The sequence below is a fragment of the Streptopelia decaocto genome, assembly GCF_964273445.1.
Source record: "Streptopelia decaocto genome assembly, chromosome: 15".
NCBI lineage: Eukaryota > Metazoa > Chordata > Aves > Columbiformes > Columbidae > Streptopelia > Streptopelia decaocto.
The window spans coordinates 9,052,759-9,072,998 of record NC_138670.1 but is presented as its reverse complement, the minus strand read 5'-3'; the positions used below and the strand labels follow the sequence as shown (position 1 = coordinate 9,072,998).

Sequence of the window (20,240 nt, the reverse complement as noted above, 5' to 3'; positions counted from 1 at the left end):
CCACAGACAGCTTCACTGCCAACACGGCTGGATGCTAAACAACACATTTCTGGAAGAGCTGGGGAATCTGATGTCCAGCCAAAAGAAAAACAAAGTTACTGTACCGTTTTGAAGGGTCAGTCAGGATATCTAAGAGACTCTTCATTTTACTCAGGTCCTTCTTCCTATCTGAAATAACATCAGAGACACAAACACTGATTACAAGAATAGCTTCCATACTTGCAGACAGAAATTCAGTATACTGTTCAAAGGGAAAACATGGGCCAACACTGAAGAAAGTAGTGAGGATCAAACATCTTTTATCTAAGCAGAAGTATATCCATTGCATAAGCTCTATGTGTCTCAAAAACATCAGAAGGAAGAGTGGTGGGAATTTAAAGATGAAGATTTCACCCACTCTTCACAGTGAAATCTTTATAGTGGTACACTGTCCTTGTTTTGTTAAAAACAAGTTTCTCTTCTAGTGAATTTGCCTGTCAGCTAAAGCTTCATATTAGCTGCATTTTTCTGAAAAGCCAGATAGATGTTTTGGTAGACATAGCAATGGTATGCAAGGTCATTGGTAAGAATGGATGAGAATGGATGCACATCTCACGAGAGGGGCAACGAGAAACAGGTGACCAAAAAACTGACCAAATGAAGTATTCCATCCCATTCATGTTGTACTTCATATAAAAGTGGGAGATCACAAGGATCTCGTCCCTTTTCCTCATGGCCAACATTAGGAGAGGACCTTGCTAGTCATCCCTGCGAACTGAGGCCTGGTGACAGACTGAATCCAACTCCAGTTGGCTGGAGAGTCCAGTCCAGGACTTCGGGTGCCGGCTCTGCAGTTGCTGGGACTTTCAAGATTGGTTTTGTATATTCTGTATTATTTTCTCTATTTTTATTGGTAGCATTAGTAAAACATTTTTAATTTTTCCAACTCTCTCCTCTCTGTCCTTCTTTCCCTCCCAATTGCCTGTCCTTAGTGGGAAGGGGGGAGAGGGAGTGACTGAAGGGGGTTAACAATACATCTGCCACAGTTTTATTGTCACCCCGCAATCAAACCTCAACATACGCAAGAAAGAGCAACTAACTTTCACTGTCACTCTAAATCCCTGGAATAGAAACCATTACAAAAGGCAAGGTACTGCTTTCATCAGAAGAGAGAACTGACAGAGTGAAATGCATGACTAAATATAGGAGACCTCACCTTCATTTTTATCTATTTTATTGATCATCCTCCGGAGTGGCTCAATGTATTTTGATAGCTGTTTCAGTTTCTCCAGATACTGTTGCTCCTCTGACTGGCTAGAACTGGCTGGACTCATGACAGAATTGGGATTTCCTGGCAAGAAGTAAAGACTGAATGTCACTGGAATGATGAAAGATACTGCAGAACAGCATTCTCACATTTCAGAATTTAGATCTGAAATGCAGCGCTCTCAAAATACAGTTCACATCAAATATTGAAATCCAGTACTGGATGCCCTCCACAGTTTTAGTGCTTGTCCAACCCTCTAATCTTTGTGTAGAAATAAAGTGTTCTGTGGACAGAACAGCAATTCCCATTTAACACATTTTTTTTTTCTGAAAAGATCCAAAGCTTCATATACCCATTTTCTAGGTCCTCATTTTCCCTTCACTCTGGTACATTAAACACTAAATCAATACACTGAATTTGCTGCTGTTTTCCTTAAGTCGATGCTTTCCAAACTGCAGAGCACACAACACTGGTATGAGAGAAGAAGCCACTATGTTACTTCCATTCACAGTATTAGAAACTGCTTGTTACATCTGGGAGAGAGAAGAGCCCAGGTGTCCGAGCACACCTAGGAAGAGGTTTTGGAGCAGAGCAGCCTGCAGCCTGTGATTAAGTGGTTACATCCTTCACAATTGCGTGCTGTTGCTAAGGGTTCCTTCCTGCATGGAACTAAGGAATAACTATGCCTCTAGAAACTTGCTCCATTAAATTAAGTATCATTCTTTTTTCAAAAGATTGAGGAAGTTAGAAAAAAAATATTAGATAGTTCAGAGCTGAGAAAAGAGGTTTCAGTTGATTTTGATTCGAGATGTTGTTGGTTTCACTCCTTACAATGCTGGCTGCTTTGTAGAGCTCTTTACACCATGTCAAATAATAACAGGCTTCCTGGGAACTATTATAATTACCAAAACACACCCCAACTCAGGGTCTGCAGTACAGTTCTCAGATCATTTACCTGGAGTGTTTAAAGGACCAGGGGATGGGACACTGAAGTTCTGAGGTGTTCGTGCAGCTGCTGGGCTCTGGGATGGTTGTGGAGATGGACTGGGGAGAAAGCTGCTGGGTGATGGAGCTGGGCCAGAGCTGAAACACAAGCATAAAATCAAACCTGCCAGAATCTGACAAGGAAGCAAGGTCAGCCTGTGAGTAGATATGCTTTTAGTAAGCATTGCTATGGCACTCTGTAGCTCGGCCAGCAGACTTGGCGAGAATTTTGTACACAGCTTCTTTATTTAAAATGGGGGTTTTCAGAGTGTATTCAGCACAATCCCACCTGTGCTCTCACTGAAGTTCACGCTAAAATTCATTCACTTCAATGGAAACAGAGTTAGGTATATTCAATGATTCTGAAAACCTCACCCTTACAGCACTGACAAAGGTCCTCAAGAAGTCAAGCTCACCTGACATTTGAATTTGGCTGAGAAGTTGGCTGGCCTGGCTGAGGAGATGGCTGCGGCTGTGGTGGCGGAGGCATCGACTGGGGTGTTTGGGCTTGTTGGACCGGAGATGGGGATGACATCATGGTAATATTGTTCTGGCTGACCTGAAACGTGGAAAAAGATACGATAAGTAACAACAAAAGGGAGTAGAGGATGGGAACCTAACTAAAAGTATTTACCTATGGAGAGAAACGTATCCTCAGGCCTATGAGAAATGAAAGTGTTAGTTTCCTGTTCTCCCCCATAATGACAGTTCCACCTGTATCGCTCTTGAGGCTCCCAGGGCAGTACTTTGTATCAACTTTACTAGAAATAAACATTAAAACTGCACATAATTCAAATAACTGTATAATAATTGTTCTTCATTTCCCAAACCATCATATTGCAATTAAAATGTCAGAAGTGCCATTCAAAAAACCTACACTTTATTAGAACTAAAGAAGAGCAGGAAGAAAAGTCAGTTCTAACTTGAGAATTAACAGCCATAAAAAACCCTCCTTATTTTGACATTTTAATTACAGTTTCCAGACTTGACTGTAGCTTCCCAATTGGTTTTCTTTAAGAGGAAGAAAAAAAATGGAGTAAGCCAAACCACCATCATCTTGTTTAAATATTCAGCTTTGAAAATCTGGGTGCAGACAGAAACACTTCAAAATGAATGGCTGGGTAGAAAACAACAAAGTAGCTTTCTGATCTTTGGAGAAGGATGAGGATGCCTGAAGGAAAAAAGACAAATAAGAACATCTCCTGAACAGCACCCAACTCTTGGTAACAACTAAGTTTATTCTGTACACTCCAAAATGCCAGAACCAGATGATGCTCAAATTAGAGCAACTTCTCACATTTGTTCTAATGGACATTTTTCCCCTTGATTACTTAAAACCAAGCGAACAAACAAGAAAACCCTGTATCATGGCCAGGAGCATGGGATAGTAATGCAAATATTAAGTGATGATGTTTATTGAAGGCACATGCCGAGTTCTTATGAGCCGAGGCTAAAAATAAGTACATACAAAGATAAACTGAATTAGACCACAGAGGGCAGAGATTGCGGCAACAACCCATGCTCCCATTCTGTAAATCATTGATTAGCACCTTTTATGAATTAACAACTGTTTCCCTCAGTCGAAACCATTTTTAAGCAAAGGTCCCAGGAAATCCACAAGTTCCAGGCACTTCATGGGCACTGCAGTTTGGTGTTGTCCTTCACTCACTCATTAAATATTCACCTAAATCATCCAGCTGTTTCCAGAGGACAAAATATTTAGCACATTAAAAAGTAAGTATTGCCTGGTCTACTTCTCCATGTACGTACTGAATATGCAAGAGGTCACACTCCACTAAAAAAAATAAGCGGGGCGGGGAGGGCAAAATCCCCAACTAGATGCAAAAGTAAAACCACTAAACATTAAGATCCTAATTTATCATCCATTAGATAATTTAAAATCAAATGCAGCTTGATGTACTAATTTTTTTTTAATCTTCAATAACCCCATTACCTTTGCAGCCTCTCCTACAAAGATAATATATAGAACAAGTGAGGCTGAAACGATGTTTTCAATCAGCTATTATATCTTCGCTTTCTCCATAATCAGCAAATATGAGACTGTGCTTTCTGTTTTTCATTGGAGTCTGATTCTTTAACAGCACATGTCTCCTCAACAGTTGGGAAAGCATTTCTGAGGTTGAAAAGCACAGTCTGCCTCCCACAGAAACCAAACGTCTCAGCGCTGTTTGGAAGGAAGCGGGTGAATGCTGCAAAAAGCACTCCCTGATTGGTTTACGTTTCTATTTAACAGCAAGCAATATAGAACTCACCCATATGGATGCTGCACCCATTTTTCATAGAGTCAATCTAAGACCACTTTTGAGTGGTTCATCGCTTCTTGGAAATCAGGCCCCTTTTAAGTGTCTCGAGTTGGTTACATAAAACTACTTCTGAAAACTCAAATCCTGGTGTTTTGGGAAAAAAGGAGAAAGTTGGGGTTTTTTTTCCAGATTTAAGATTCTGCATCTCCTTCAACACCAAGGGCTCTTCACGTTAATTTACAAATATTGCAGAAAAGCAAAGAGAAGAACACACAGCATCTACTGTGCACATAAGCCTGGAATGAATTAGATCTTTTTTTGCATTACCCTTTCTCATTTAAGTAGGAGCACAGGGCTAATGTCTCATATTAAGTAAAACTGAGAAAGTTTCAAAAACATGTACTCAGAAGTTTGCAATTCTGAACTTGCTGCCATACTTTTCTTCGAAAGCAGTGAATTTGCTACATAATAATTTCAGATGTCTTGCTACAGAACAGATCTAAAGACACTTTCAGCTTCAGATTTCTACACAGTGTACAGGATATGGATTAAGATTATAACAATTTAATGAAATTTTAACTTACAAGGAATGTTCTTTTCAACTGACTCCCACTAAAAAGAAGGCTTAAAACATTAAAAAAATCCCAACCAAACAAACAATAAACCCAAAAGAAAAAAGAAAACTCTCTCTAGAGCTTTATCTCCATTAAACTCATTTAGCTCCTCATTTAACTGGAGAGTTAAGCCATGGTTACTGGCCATTTGTATACCCTTCAACATATATAAGAAAATCAACTATGTATTTTTCACCGCAGGATGAGAGGTTTTGGATCTACAAGCATATTCATGGACAGCCATTACAGCCCACTGAACAGGAATTCACTCTGCAACTCTGCTGTGACCTGATCCTGACACCAAGCCCTGAAAGTCTTGTCAAAAGATATTTAGGCTTGCATGACAAATGTTTGCACTTAATAGCCACTAAATCAAAGCTGTTCTTGGTGTCCAGAGCACACCGTGCTGGAAGATAAACAGCTATGAGGTCCACCTCCAGTTTGCTGAGTCTCAGGCAAGGAACAGGACCCAGAGGATAAGGTTGGCGAGAGGTTTTCAGGAGCTCCCAGCAGCAAGAGGGTACAATAAGCAGAAGCCAAAGGCAAGGAAAAGGAGACTGCAACAAGGAAGTCATGGGAACAGTAGAAAGACTTCTAGCCTAAAGGAAGACTCTAGAAAGCATCTGCACCACTATACTTACAGTTTCAACTTTAAGCCAGTAAGCACAGCCTTGCCTACTCTGCTGCAAAGTGGGTTTAATATTCACCATGATGCTCCTTGACTGACAAAACAGAAATTCTGCAGAGCTTCAACTAAGTTCAGATGCAAGTTTCCATATTCCCAGTCATGCCAGTATCACTTGCTTTATTTTAATATCAACTCAGTCTTACTTTTTTCCTGTATTTTCAATTTACTGAAAATTTCTGTGCCAACAATAAATTAACATTCATACTATTGCAGACTGTAATAAATTTGTAGACAGAACTTGAAGGTTTTGACACTAGAAATACAGGAGAATGGTATTAGCATATCAGTTATCTAATTGCTAAAGCAAAAGCTAAGTATCAAATTAGTTTAATCTTTTAACATTTCAAGATCAGAAGGTTTCTTGAGCCAATCCAAACATGGTATATGAAACTTCTCATAGTTGCTCAAAAAGTGCCACTGATGGTAGTTCACCTTTGGTGACTACTCAGGCACAAACAAACCAGTCAGTTATAATTCTCTGGCTATTCAAAAGACCAGGAGACTCCTTGTGATAAAACTGGACAGACTGACATTTGTGTCATATGGGGTAAAAGTAAATAGCCGCACAGTATTGATATCACATCTGGTCCTTTGTTGAAAGAGGTTCTTCAGTGCAATACCAGGACTCTTTTTTAAAGAAAAAAGACAGTCTGAACTACCTATCACCATCTCTATAATACTTTTGATACTGTCAAGGACATGACAGGCTCACATGACTAATAACCAGATAGATGCTACAGCCCTTTACTCCTATTGTGAAGGCTTCTATTGCAAGGGCTCTGATGACAAAGAAGTTATAACATATCCAACAGGCAATATTATTTAAGCATTTTATGAAATTAAGAGGTGAAAATGACAACATTTCTAATTTCTAATTCACCTAGAACCTGAACAAAGTATTTGGGCAGACAGCACTAGAGATTCATGCTGATCCAGAGCTGTCAAGTGTACGACATGTCAGACTGGCTTTAAAAACACGTGTCCTGCCACCGTTAAACCATGACTCACTCATCCCGCCACCCGCTTAGGAGCCATTTTCACCGCCATCATTGTTCATAAAGAAATTTCCTTTCTTCTACTGCCTTCTCTAATTGTTCAGTCTTCTACATCAGTTTCTCGATTCATGGCATGCTACTGAGAGCATTGGTGCTTCATGATTAACCCACATAGTGTCAGAAATCAAAGCTCCTCAATAACCACAAATATGACAGCACTAAGAAGATCAGCCTATGGCACTGAATGCTTAAACTAGGTGTCTTTATTATTACTCAAATCTTAAATAGAAGTCTAATACTTAAATATCTGTCAGAAGGCCTCATCAAACCAAACACTGCGAATACTTCATATGGGAGATGATTGTCTCAATATAAACTGCTAGAGCAAATAAAGCTCAAAGTAAATTCTCTTCTGACTCAACAGATATGCCTGGGTTTATTTTTCAGTTAACATACAAACAATGACCCGGACTGAAATGACCACCCATCTTAAACCAGAAACAAAACCAGATGTGTTTGCCTGGGTCTGCAGAATCTTTCTGGTCACTGTGTCTACCTTAGCAAGTTCCTGAGAAGAAAAGGCTGTGCCTACTAAACTTGATGCAGCAGCACTAGGAAGCAGAGATTCAGACATTCCGCAGCCCCACAACAAGCTTGCAAAGGAAACAAAAATGCAAAGAGTGAAGAAACTTTCATTAAACCTGTCAACAAAATGCAGCAGTATTAAGAACTAAAACTGCATTTGGTATTAGATTTTAAAATTAGCAGCTAGAGGAACGAGACATGAGGTTCATGACTAACAGAAAAAAACAGTTGAACGCTGCTCCGCCATCATAATATGATACATATTTAAACCAACACCGATCGCGTAAGGCTCAGCAAATTGCCGCAGAGCAGAGCAGTGCCTCGTTTTGTGACTTACTGCTAGGAACTCAGTTCTGTTTCATTCTTGCTTTCCCCATTCCCGCTCCCCCAGAATGACACATTTTGCTTGCAAAACATGATTGTGAAGTCTTCAGCAGACGCAGACCTGCAGCAGGCAGAGGCTCTGACCTCACGCATCCTCCAGCAGCAGCTGGCCAGGCGCTGCCAGGCTGCCTGCACGGGCTCTGCTCTGATGCAGGGACAAGTGGAATCCTGCTGGCAGCTACACCACCGGGAAAGAAGAGAACAGCTCTGTTTTCCTTGGCCCCTGACACCATGCCAAGAAGCTACTCAAACTGAAACGAGCCAAGTTCACTATTAATGAAAGAAGCACCTGTACAGAGCATAAACACCATTATATGTAAGGCCACCGGCACAGCTCGGCCAGCACGTTGCAGTACTGACTTGCAACACTCTCATAAATGCACACTTGTGGAGTATAGGCAAAGACCAAAAAGAAACCACAAAGTTCTCATTTGAGACTTGAATCAATTATGAACATGGAAACATTTTAAGTGTTAAAATAAAGATCTATGCCACTTTAAAAATGCTTTATTTGATATTACACGCTTTCAGAAGACCTATTATTTTAAAAGGATCAGTAAAAAACCTAAACAGCCCAATACCCTGTGTAACAACAGCAAGTTAGTTGTTTGATGAAAGTGAACTTCCCCTCGCTGGAAAGCGAGTGCTATACAATCACGTATTGAATGCTTTGCACAATTCCTGACACAATGTGCTTTGACTCAGTAAATACCTGTGGCATTTGCTGTCCGCCCAAAGGAATGGAGCTTGGCGGCGTAGCAGACACAGCGGTGGTAGGCGGGAACCGTGGTCTTATTTGCATCCCACCTCGGGCCATAGGTGCGGTGATCATCTTTGAGGACAGAGGGACAACAGACAAAAGTAATCGCAAAACAAGAAATGCAGTGCACTGGCAGGATGAGAAGCACATGCAACCTCCAGGAATTAGGGGGAGGGGAGCATGAAGGGAAGGTTAGTGAGCTTTTCTCTAAAGCTTAACCTAACATGCTATCTTATAAATCAAACTCCTTTTTATACCCTTTCTATCCATTTTTAGATACCTAGAATTTATCAGATGCTATCTTGAGGGAGCTGATATATAGATTCAGATTAATGTGTCAAGGCTTGATTATACTATCATTTGCATGAAGGGCCTTTCCTAAATTTTGCATAACATCTTCAATTTCTAGAATTCTTGGAAATAAGTACTCCAAGACTGTTGGCAAGAATGCTCCATATAAGAAGCTATATAATGCCATAGGTTTCTGATGTGCTTTCCCCCACTGTGGGCTCAAAGGATTTAGCAGAATTTACACACGTCACCCCTGATTATAAAAGAATTTGTCAGACAGTTCAACAGCAACTGTCAGTAGGAATCTCCACAGCGAGCAAAACTTCAGACCAGCCTAACCTATGACAGTATAACAATGCCAAAGACAACAACAAGGATTTCTGGGTTTGAAAAAGCTGTTTTCTTCCTTTTATAACCCACAGAATAAGTCAAATATATCCTTGTAATTTCCATCACTTTGACAAATTACCAGTCCTCTATTACTAAATTGTGCTGAGATATCCTGAGATCACAGTCTGCCTCAAGCTTGTTCATGCACTATGTGACTCTCCAGACGTCTAAACTGAGCACACACCGAGGTACAATCGTTCGGGACCAGTGATGAAGGTTAGCATTAGGATTTGCATTTTAGAATAGTATTAGGGACTACGCTACTATGCAGTGTTTAGAGTGCATTTCAGAACCATCAACCTGCACAAGCAACATCGATTTAAATCACATATATCTGTATAGCTCTGTGTTACTTAAAATTTGATATTACAGCATGTATTCTGAGGTTTTACAGAAAAAAAAGCATATTTTTGAGGCAGTATTCAGGTAACTTGGGCAGACCCACCTATCAGTAAAAGAGCTTGTGTTTGGTACTGCAAAGATCCACAGTAAAGTCCTCTGGGCTACTTTTTTTTCCAGCATCATATTGCCAAGGAACCTACACAGGTCCTAACTAATCTACAAGCTAATGAAGTCTCCTTTCAGTAAATGGTTGGGGGCATTCTTGCTTAGCGTTCTATGTAAATGGACTGAAGCAGCCAGCAACATGTCTCTAGAAAGTCAGAAAATGCATGTGCTTACAGTTGTTAAAAATAAATAAAATTAAATACAACATAGCAAGACTGAAAAAGGAAAGCAATAACTGGTAAAGAAAATGGTGTCAAGTTCAGCACAGCTGTTAGTTCACAACATCAGAGCAATGCAGTCCCTTCCCATCCAGGCAAAGAGGGATGGTCAGAGACAGGATTTCAAACGGAAACAAATGAGAGCACTTCAGACGTCACACACACATGCACATGTACACACACAGCATGCAACAGCCGCCACGAGCAAACACAACAACCCAGCACTGGCACAAAGCACAGGCGGATGCTACAAAGTGCCGTGAAGAGCTACAGTATCAACATGAGAGCTGGTGAAGCAACACAACCCTAACGAACAAAAACAAAAACGGGAAATTGCTAGGGGGTGGGGAAAAAAAAAGGCAAACCAAACAAACATATCCTTCCAGGCACAATCACCCCATCTTAGACCCTCGTGAATGCACACGGATCTCTGGAGTGTGTGAAATCCCAGGGATGTTATGGTGACCCCCATCTTGGTCCTGTTCCTCATGCCACACCACCAAAGTGTGAAGATTTAGATGATTTCCTCCAAGGTCAAGCAAATTAGAAGCATTATTCACAACCTAAGTGTCTGGCAAAGCACTGAACACCAGCTCATTGATTCAAAGGCTTTCAGCTGTTTGTTGTATTGTGTTTGGTCAAACGTGTACACACATGCACACTGTTCTGCTTTTGATTTTTCATATATTTTGTTTTTTGAAATGTGGGCTTTGGAAAGAAAGTGTTTATATGTAATGTGACACCAATTCCACTCTCTTAACAAAAGTAATCTATTTTTCTCATTGTCCAGCTGATTTATATTTATGAAACCAGTGACATTTTCACAAAGGAGTCGAGTTCCAAAGGAGGTTCCAAAGATTGCAGCTGTGTTATGCAAAGCAATATATCCATGAAGGAGTTTTCTTGTCAATCTAAAACCAGAAGACAACCAGAAGTGTTCAAGTACTTTGGAAAAAAGATTTAAACCAAAAGGAAATCCTCCTCCACAAGTGAAACTGATTTACCTCCATTTACAGAATTTTATGCCATAAAAACACAGAGCAAGCAGAGGAAGAGAGCTTCCCTCTACTATAAAACACAAACCTCATTTTTTTAATAAAACTTAGGTGGAAAATAACAATTAGAATCCTGCACCAATATTTTTCTTTCATCTAAAATCCAAAGATTCAGAATTCCATAAATCTGCAGCTTCTGGTAAGCACATGTAAGTACTGTGTCACCGTCATTCCGCGAAAGGCAGCTCTGACTTTCAAAGAGCAAGAGCCAATCTGCATTCTGAGCACCTGAAGGAGCTCCACCAGAACGGTGATTTAAACTTTGTTAATACTTAACTCCGGTTGATTACAGATTTTCTTGTGGTGCTGCAAGCACTTGTGCAGCACTCGGTGGTCACTAGGACACTACTCTGTTTATTTACCAGTTTCACCTGTGAGTTACATGCTCACAAGGACTAGATACCCAAGCAGGGTAGCAATGAGCTGCACTGTGTCTTTACCACTTCAGAGAAGAGCTTTAAAACTCACATGGATCCATGTTTAAACATGGGATTGCTTTTATTTTTATGTAGGAAGGATGAACAGAAACTTTACGGAAAAAGAAAAAAGCAGCCATATCAATGAAAATTCCCAGTTTGAAAGCCCCTAGAGACTAAGTTTAAATGTAACAAGCAAAGATTAAGGGGTTTGTTCATAACAAAAGCCTCCCTGAATCAAATGAAGAAATCAAGGTAGATTTATTTAAAATGTCAGTGCTAGTGAGAAACATACTAAATACAAAGCAAATTCTATTCTTAAAAGAAACATCCTGTAAATTTAAGGTAATCCATACACACTCTCAACACTGAAGCTGCATTGTAATACTGTACACAGCCACAATCTTGAAACTAAATATTATATACAGAAATATTTACACAAGTACAAGAAACCCATTTAATTATTTGACTTCACAGCATTAAGGGAATTTTAGTAGACTCATATTCCAATGGCATGAACATAAATGAGTAAAGCCTGCGTGTGGAATTTTCTGAACTCCATCCGTGACAGATGAGCAACCCCTGAGTTTACTACATGTCTGAATAAAGCTGCAATACAAAACCCGCTGTCAACCATCTCATCACCCGAATCTTTTCAAATGCACTGTGCTGTTAAGCCACTGGCATATGAACTTACTAAATGGGGCAAGAATGAAGTTCACTCTACATAGGCACAATCCAGCTGCTTAGGAGTTGAAAAGAGCACCATTAAGTTAGTAAAAAGAAGAAAAGTCAGAGACTCCTTCCAGTCAGCCTAAGTCCCTGCAGCTCCCACCTGGAAATTATCCAAGAAAGAAACAGCAGGTTTAATTCACATTTCAACTGTAGAAAGAGAATTCTGTGTTGCTGCCAGTACTGTACCAGCTGTACTTACCACTGCTCAGATTTTACATCCTGTGCTACGTTGACACAAACAAAAGGACCAATACAGAAACAGAACTTGGCCACCAACAGGGATGCTGGCCACATGAGAGTTACGATGGGACCAGACACTTTTCCAGGTAAAAGCCTGGGAGATGTATGTTGAAGAACCAATTGTTATCACAGTCCATGTAAAAAGTGCCCAAATGTCTTAGTGAATCTATAATATTACTTGTGCACTGAAGGGAAAATGGTGTGTGCAGACATGGAATGTCTGGGTATGGCATTAATCCTAGATGACATCATTTCATCTGTCTGCCTCAGTCTCTTCATCTACAAAGTGGTGACAATTGTACTTACCCATGTCTGTAAAATGCCTCAATATGAAACACTACAGAGGTAAGCCACGAAAGACTATTTCATATGCTTGTGGAAAATGGGATGAAACGTTCAGCTCAAGCCATTCCCAATTTTTTGCCCATGTCTCCTCCATACCAGACACACATCAAGGAACAACCACTGGGGCTACAAGTGTATTGCAGGATAAGAAAACTGTAAGACAATAAGCTTTCACCCAGCACTTTTTCTTTCAAATGTAACTCTGCACTTGAGACACATGCCATTTGCTCTTCACAATTCACATCCAGAACAAGAGCAATCTATATCTACTGTCCATTTCACTCAGATGAAAAATGAAAGATGAAAGGAATGAAAGGGGAGTGCAAAGAGATTTCATTGTCTATACTATTTTTATGGTCAATACATGGAGATGGAAGGTAAATCACATGTGAGTAAAGATAGCAGGCAAAGATTCACAGTACAGAAATCAGTTTACACAACAAAGCAGTTACCTAAGAAAGTTTAATAAAAGAAGAGGTGATACACTCCGGGTACCAACAGTCAAATTTGTAGCATGACCACAGTGGGCCATCTTACTGATGTGCATTCCTGTGTCACTACAGGCCAATCTCACCTACTTGGGACAGAGAGCATGCACAGGGAGGTTGTCAACGAAATCCTGCCTCTGACTCCAGGCAAAGGAGAAACAGCATAAAAGCCCATATCCCTTTACAAAGGGGACGACTGACGTCAAGATCCCTCATCAGAAAGACACCAGAAACCCATTTCCATGCTCATCTCTAGCGTGCACTTGCTACAGGCCTGTAACAGTGACACTGGCTCCTGGGCCCTTACCTGCCCTGACGCTCCCATCTGAGCAGCCTGGGCCTGAGCTGCTTGCACTGCTGCTGCTGCCTGCTGCTGCTGGACCAGCTGAGCTCTTACCTGGAGTAGGAAAAGGGAGAACGGAGTAAATATACATATCTGATTAGGGTATGACACTTCTGTTTCAACTAGTATCAACTATACTCATGCAAAATGGTGTGAGGACAAGATCAGCCTCACATACATGCTCTTTCTAGAGTTTTTGAGCTTTCTTTATCAAAACAAGTTCCCATGTTTCTACCATTTAGAACAGTCTTGCTGTAGACTATGCACACAAGATTAGATTTCTTCTTGCAACTACTTCCCTGCACTATCAGGTCTTCCTGTGAAAAGAATATATATTTCAATTTCCTGATAAATGTAGTTAACCACATACATGTTGATTTTCCTCGAGCAAACTGAATTAAGCACCTACCAATGCCCAGCATTTCAAATGTTTATACATTCATGATGACTGGCAGAGTGATGTACATGACATCTAACTACTCCTGGCTTAGGCTGGTAGGAGCATAAAGTGGATTTACCAGCTCATCCTTGTGGGGTCAATAATTTCTCAAGTGTGGCTGACATTCCACTCCTCCCCAGCAAGGCCCAAAGAAAAGCAGGTCTTTGGATTATTTCTGAGCTTTTGCTTAATGGCACATATGTGCCGACTGTAATGTAACAGTTCAAAAAGCTGCACCATTAAGAGGATTACACTGCCAGAGATTCAGAGTAAAACTATTGTCTCGCCACATTCTCTTCACAGCAGGAAGACATTCTCTTCAAAGCAGGAACTACGGTATCTTGAACTTTGACCAAACCTCTACACATGGCAGCAGAAGCAAAGCCAGCATGCTAGAGAGCCAACACTGGCTCCAGTGACATGCACCAGACACTTCAAAGCACTTGCTTATGTTCTAGAACAGCAAACATCATGGAGGTGATTTTTCTTTACCCAGAGTTTGTTTCTGTTTCTTTTTTACTTGTTCATTCAAAAGCAAGACAACACATTATTTTAAAATATTAGCTTCATAAATGGTTTTCACAGATTTCCAGAAGTCCTACTCTTGGATGCAGAACTGTTCTCTACCAGCAGGCCCAGACATAAACCTTTAAAACCTCTATACTCATACCATGCTAACTACAGATCTTTTAATAAGCTATGTTTTTTCCTACTCCATTATTAGCAAAAGTCAAAGAATATCTTTCATTTCTCTAGAGGATGATAATGAACCAACCATCAGCTGGTCACTAGCCCTTACCTGCATTGCTTTTAATTGCTGGGGTGTAAGAGCGACAGGCATAACCTGACTAGGAATTTGTCCTGAGATTGCCTGTGGCTGAGAAACCATGGGCTGGGGCTGAGGCTGGGATTGTGGTGGCAGCTGAGACTGTTGTGCCTGAGCAACCTGTTGTTGTTGTTGCTGCTGCTGTTGCTGCTGTTGTTGCTGCTGCATCTGTTGCATCTGCTGTTGCATTACTTGTTGAGGTGGCTGCTGCTGTATCTGTTGTTGTGGTATTTGTTGCTGTTGCTGCTGCTGCTGTTGCTGCTGCTGTTGTGCCTGCATAACCTGTGCTGCCTGCAGCTGCTGCATTTGGGCAATTCGCTGTAGTTGTTGCTGCTGCTGTTGCTGCTGCATCTGAAAAGCAGGAAAGGCCAGGATGCTAAAGCTTCCAGCAATGCAATAGCAGCCTTATTTTTATAGCATAAACCAAGAGCAAACCAAATCCTAATATATCAGGCTAAGGTTTTAAGCCCAAAGGGAAAGCCCAACCTTTTTATTCACTCACTGCCGTGGCTTATGTCCCCCCTCCAGCCACTTAAATACTAGGGCAGGTCAGGCGCATTGGGGAGGACAATTCCCATTATGCAAGTGCAGTGAGTCAAAGCACTAAGGCACCCCCTTCATGTTCTCAGAACTCCTGCTGTGTGGGAAAAGACCTCCTTCTGCCTGGAAAGGCAGCAATGATCAGTCACTCCCAACAGCCTGCTGCACCTGTGGCTCACCTGCTATCTGGATCGTTGCCCAGTGAGACAGTTCCAGAACTATACAATCAGAAAAGTTCTGGACATAGACAAAGGGTGGAAAACACCAGAATATTACCTCGTCCTCAGTGTGGCCAGAGTGGAAAACCACTGACTAAAGTAAACGATCTCATGACCCTATAAATAGTGATCCTAAGCAAGGCCTGTTGAGCTCCCCAGGGTTGCAGAGGTCTGTCACCTTCCATCTCCCTCTGAGGTGGGACACCTCTCAGAGTCACCTTGTGACAAACGGACACCATGAAGCCATACGTGGAGATAGATTACTTGAAAGTCTAAGCTGAAGTCCTATCCCAAGTGGAAACATCTTCATAACAGTGCTGATATTCAGTACTTCCATGCAAGTCAAATCTCACTTGGACAAGTCACTGAACACAGAGCACCTCAATTGCCATTGTAATTGTTTGTCATCACCTGCTGTTGGTTTTGCTGCTGCTGCATCTGCAGTTTCAGCATGTGCTGCTGCTGCTGCTGGACGGCTTGCAGCTGCTGTTGTTGCTGCTGCTGCTGTTGCTGGGCTGCTGCAGCTGCTGCTGCCTGCTGCTGCTGGACCTGAAACTGCTGTTGCATGGCGGACTGCTGGGCCTGGAACTGCTGCTGCTGCAAAGCCACCTGCTGCTGCTGGAATTGTTGCTGCTGCTGCTGTTGCTGCTGAGCTATCTGCTGAAGCTGAAGTTGGGCTAAAAAGAAGGTAGACTGTACTTAAAACATGAGACCCAAGCAGTGCAAGAGACAATTACCCAGTATAACTTATAATAATTGAAAATAATCCATAAAACATATTAATGCTCTTCATAAGCAACACATTGCTTCCTGCACTTTTGCTTCCTCAAATGGATGAGGTACATTAACAGCAGAATTCATGACACTTCCTACTATCAATCTCAAATTCTCAGTGCCTATACTGAATCAGCAACTTAGGCAAAGAATGTAAAAATGTGCAAGACGAAATACGCACAGAGGACATAAGCAGGAAGCACTGTACCCATAGAAAACACAGGTGAGCTCTACAAAAACAAAGTTCTGAAGTTGACAACTTATAGGATGAAAGAAGCATTTGCTCATACAACAGCTAAACTGTTCCTATACTAAGGAAGACACCTGTCCCATTAGGTAGCAGTATTTGAAATAAATTCTTCCTGCAGCTTGCTTGGCTGATTTCGCCACAAGTATGAAACCTCTTCAGCACCCTTTCCTTGTGGACAAGACTGAAAAGCTCATGTAATAATTTCAGTGGCTGAAGCAAACCAAACACTTACTCTGCTGAGTAGCCGTAGAGACACCAGGCATGCCATGAGGGGCCATTCCTGAGGTTCCAGGAGGCTGCTGCTGCCCCGGGAGACTCATCTGTTGCCCCATTGGACCAAGGCCACTCATCCCGCTCATGGGTGCTCCTTGAGCTCGGGAAGCCATGCCCATTCCAGGCGCCCCTGCCGGGGGACCCCCGGTTAGATTCTGCAGGGCATTCATCGGATCTACAAAGAAAACAGTTACCAATATGTAGCAAGCCGTGCAACTGTCTCCCCAAAATCCTCTGTTCTCCATCATCAACCCTCTGACCTGTCAGCATCAGACCATGACTAGATCCAACACCCTGAGAATCTAATGTTCACTGCTCTGCCTGTGAGACCACAGGAGGCTTCTGGTACATCTTTGCCCTTCTGTAAATAGCGTGGAGATTATTTAAAGTGCTTCAGATTTGTGAAATTCCACACAGATTAAAAATACATTAGAGAAAAGGAACTTATTAGCCACCTCTGAATTGGTATGCAAGTCAAAACAAGCTGCTAACATAACTCTGTGCAGATATACAGCTTGTAACCTCAAAACCCAAGGAGAGAGTCCCACTGTGGATCCAACCAGTCTCTTCCTCCTGAGGTCAACACAGAGAAGCAGTGCTCAGACCAGAGGAAGGACTTTGCTATACAGCTTCCCCCATAACATCACATTGATTGATTAAGTGGATAAATTCAGTGCCTTTCAAGACAATTGTCATAATCTGAATCCTGGGCACACAGAAAAGTGAAGTTAAAGAGGGAATGGCAATTCAAGAGGGCAAAACACAGCATGCAAGAGGGCAAAACACATTATTGCAGAAGCAATATTAATCATGTACAGAACACAACATCCCTCTTTCTTAAGAATACTTATAAAATAACTTCCAACTGTCTAGGGTGGATGTTAATTGCAGATGCTGCATATTCAACCTACAGGGGATAAAAACAGAGGATCATGCTATGTTCCTAACATCCACGGCTGTAAGAATTAGCACAGAGGCAGAAGACACGATCAGATCTGAGCTCTGCCAGAGGCGGAGTGCGTACACCCCACAAACACAGCGCTGCCTCTGATGCAACACACTGAGAAACCCAAAGCCGGTACCAGGGCAAAAACTGGGCTGCTCAGCAGATTATTTTCAGTCACTCTTGTTCTTTCAAGAATCTAAGTGTTGTGAGCTAACAAAAGTACAAACAAGTCTCCTGTGTTACATCCAAAACACTGCCCAAGTCTGTCGCTCTCATCACTGAACAACTCCAAGACTACCACGCTACCTTAATATTCCAGCTAGGGAATCCACAGCCTTGGTATTCCTAGTACCCCACAGCCCTGATTTCTAAGCTGTTCTATTTAGAAATGAGGGGAGAGGGAATAAAAAAAGCAGAAAGAAAGAAAGAAAATAAAAAAAAGGAGCTCTTACCACTGACTGAGGCTTGAGATTTCTTGTTGTCTGCAAAGGAAGAACAATTAATTTCCTTAGATATACTCTCTCTGATAAGCATATTCACGTAACAATTTTTAAAAATCACTGTCTACTGTATTTCAAACAAAATACTTTAACCTAAGCCAATTTGGTAACAAGAATGCTACATAAAAAAACAAGCAAACAAACAAACCAAAACAAACAAAAGAACCCCACACCAAACAACTACTTACGAATATCTCGAAAATGGATAATAAGTCTGGCCACAAGAGAAAGATATTCCTCCTAAAGGTGAAAAATAAGTACTTTACCACAGGAAATAAAAACAGCACCTATGACCTTCTGGTCCTTCGAGATTCTTCCTCAACACAACAGATTTTACTTTACAATGTCTCTCGGCCTTTCAGAGCAGTTCACTTACACGGAACAGCCTCTTCATTAACTAAGTGTGAACATTTTTACTAACAAGACATTTTGGCTGATGGTACAAGGCGGCCAAGAAACCACAAAATTAACTGGAAAGAACCTTTGTGACAGTCACACTAATAGGATCACGATACGTGAACATAATTACAAACCAATACACCCATTTTCTACCTCTTATCCACTCAAATTCCTTTTTCTTAAGGACTGAAACTGCTTACTTGCTACACTGACTTACTTCAGTTCTTCAACTATGGCACATTCATACTACAAGAACTTTTTTTTAAGATAAGTTAGTATTACAAATAGGTAAAAACTTTGAAGACTAACATACGATAGAAGTGCCAGAAGTGAAAAGACAAATGTTCTTTGCAGCATCGTATTAATGTGTTTCATAACGCGCAAGAGAAACTGCCCAGGGCTGAAATGGCAGGAAAGAAGTTTACACTGGGATAGTCTAGAATTGTACGTGATGACCAGACTTTCACAGAGACAATAGCACTTCCCTTCATCCTACTCCAAACATCAAGGAAATCCTATGCAATTCACTACACGCAAGTCTTCAGATAAGTCTTAAGTGTGGTCCCATATATGCATTCAATGCTGCACCATCAGCAAAGCTGTCTTGGACTGAAGTCCAGTTTGATGCATGTATTGCATGCAGAACACCTCACTTCCCCTCAGGCTAAGAGAAGCACACATAAATTGAACGGTACTCTAAGCAGAGACAGTTAACTAAGTGCATTGGGTTTGCTATTTCTGTGCACGGTTCCAAACTTCTTTTGACACCTCAGTAACCTCTGGAAACAAATAGAGATGCTTTACCCTTGTTTTGGCCTTCATAAACACGTGACTCTCCATATCTTTGCTGGATTTATTATGGGCAACACCAGCCTTCCTCATAGCTTCGTCACTGAAAAAAAGAGGAAAAAACACATCAAGCACATCAGAAAATGCTTTATGTAGTTAGGAAGATTTGTAAAACAGCTTTTTACTCTGCTCTCATTTGTAGATTAAAACAAACAAAAAACCAAACACAACATATATAACTTACAATTGCCACTCTTTAAAATGTCTTCAAATTATGGAGAGAAAAAAGCCAACAAATATTCTTTGCAGAAATCAAAGAACTGCTACACAACTCATTGTTTTACCACCTGATGTATTATTTTGACAAAATAGCAGCACCTGTTCATTTTAGGAAAGCTGAACCACAGGATTAATGTAATCCATGTTTGGAGAACAATGGGTTTGAGCCTGCCTAGCAAAAGAATCCTCTAAACATAAGGTGGAAGATTAAAGAAAAAAAAAAGCCTAAACGTATAGAGGTTTGACCAATGAGTGAGAATAACAAGTGGAAGCACCGATCGGGGCAAAGAGCAAGAGCTGCAGTGATGGGCAGGGAGGAGACAATCAACAAAAGTATCAGAAGTGAAAAGACAAATGTTCTTTGCAGCATCCTATTAATGTGTTTCATAACGCGCAAGAGAAACATCTCGGAAACATCTCATTTCACTGCAAAACCTGTTCTGTTGTAAAGCAGCTCAG

The 20,240-nt window shown here is 41.1% G+C and overlaps 1 protein-coding gene across 4 annotated transcripts in view; it reads right to left on the bottom strand.

The window, feature by feature from the left end:
- MED15 (mediator complex subunit 15) overlaps positions 1 to 20,240 on the bottom strand; it is a 36,132-nt gene that overhangs the window by 3,757 nt on the left and 12,135 nt on the right. For 3 of the 4 annotated variants that reach the window (XM_082065957.1, XM_082065955.1, XM_082065956.1), the window contains exons 2-13: positions 19,518 to 19,605; positions 18,503 to 18,554; positions 18,267 to 18,296; positions 16,828 to 17,043; positions 15,983 to 16,248; positions 14,787 to 15,164; positions 13,513 to 13,602; positions 8,473 to 8,592; positions 2,647 to 2,789; positions 2,202 to 2,329; positions 1,196 to 1,330; positions 105 to 168 (exon numbers count right to left, since the gene is read on the bottom strand). In XM_082065957.1, the coding sequence (XP_081922083.1) occupies positions 105 to 168; positions 1,196 to 1,330; positions 2,202 to 2,329; positions 2,647 to 2,789; positions 8,473 to 8,592; positions 13,513 to 13,602; positions 14,787 to 15,164; positions 15,983 to 16,248; positions 16,828 to 17,043; positions 18,267 to 18,296; positions 18,503 to 18,554; positions 19,518 to 19,605 (1,710 nt within the window). The remainder of the gene's footprint in view (positions 1 to 104; positions 169 to 1,195; positions 1,331 to 2,201; positions 2,330 to 2,646; positions 2,790 to 8,472; positions 8,593 to 13,512; positions 13,603 to 14,786; positions 15,165 to 15,982; positions 16,249 to 16,827; positions 17,044 to 18,266; positions 18,297 to 18,502; positions 18,555 to 19,517; positions 19,606 to 20,240) is intronic. The other variant, XM_082065958.1, reaches the window with a different exon arrangement.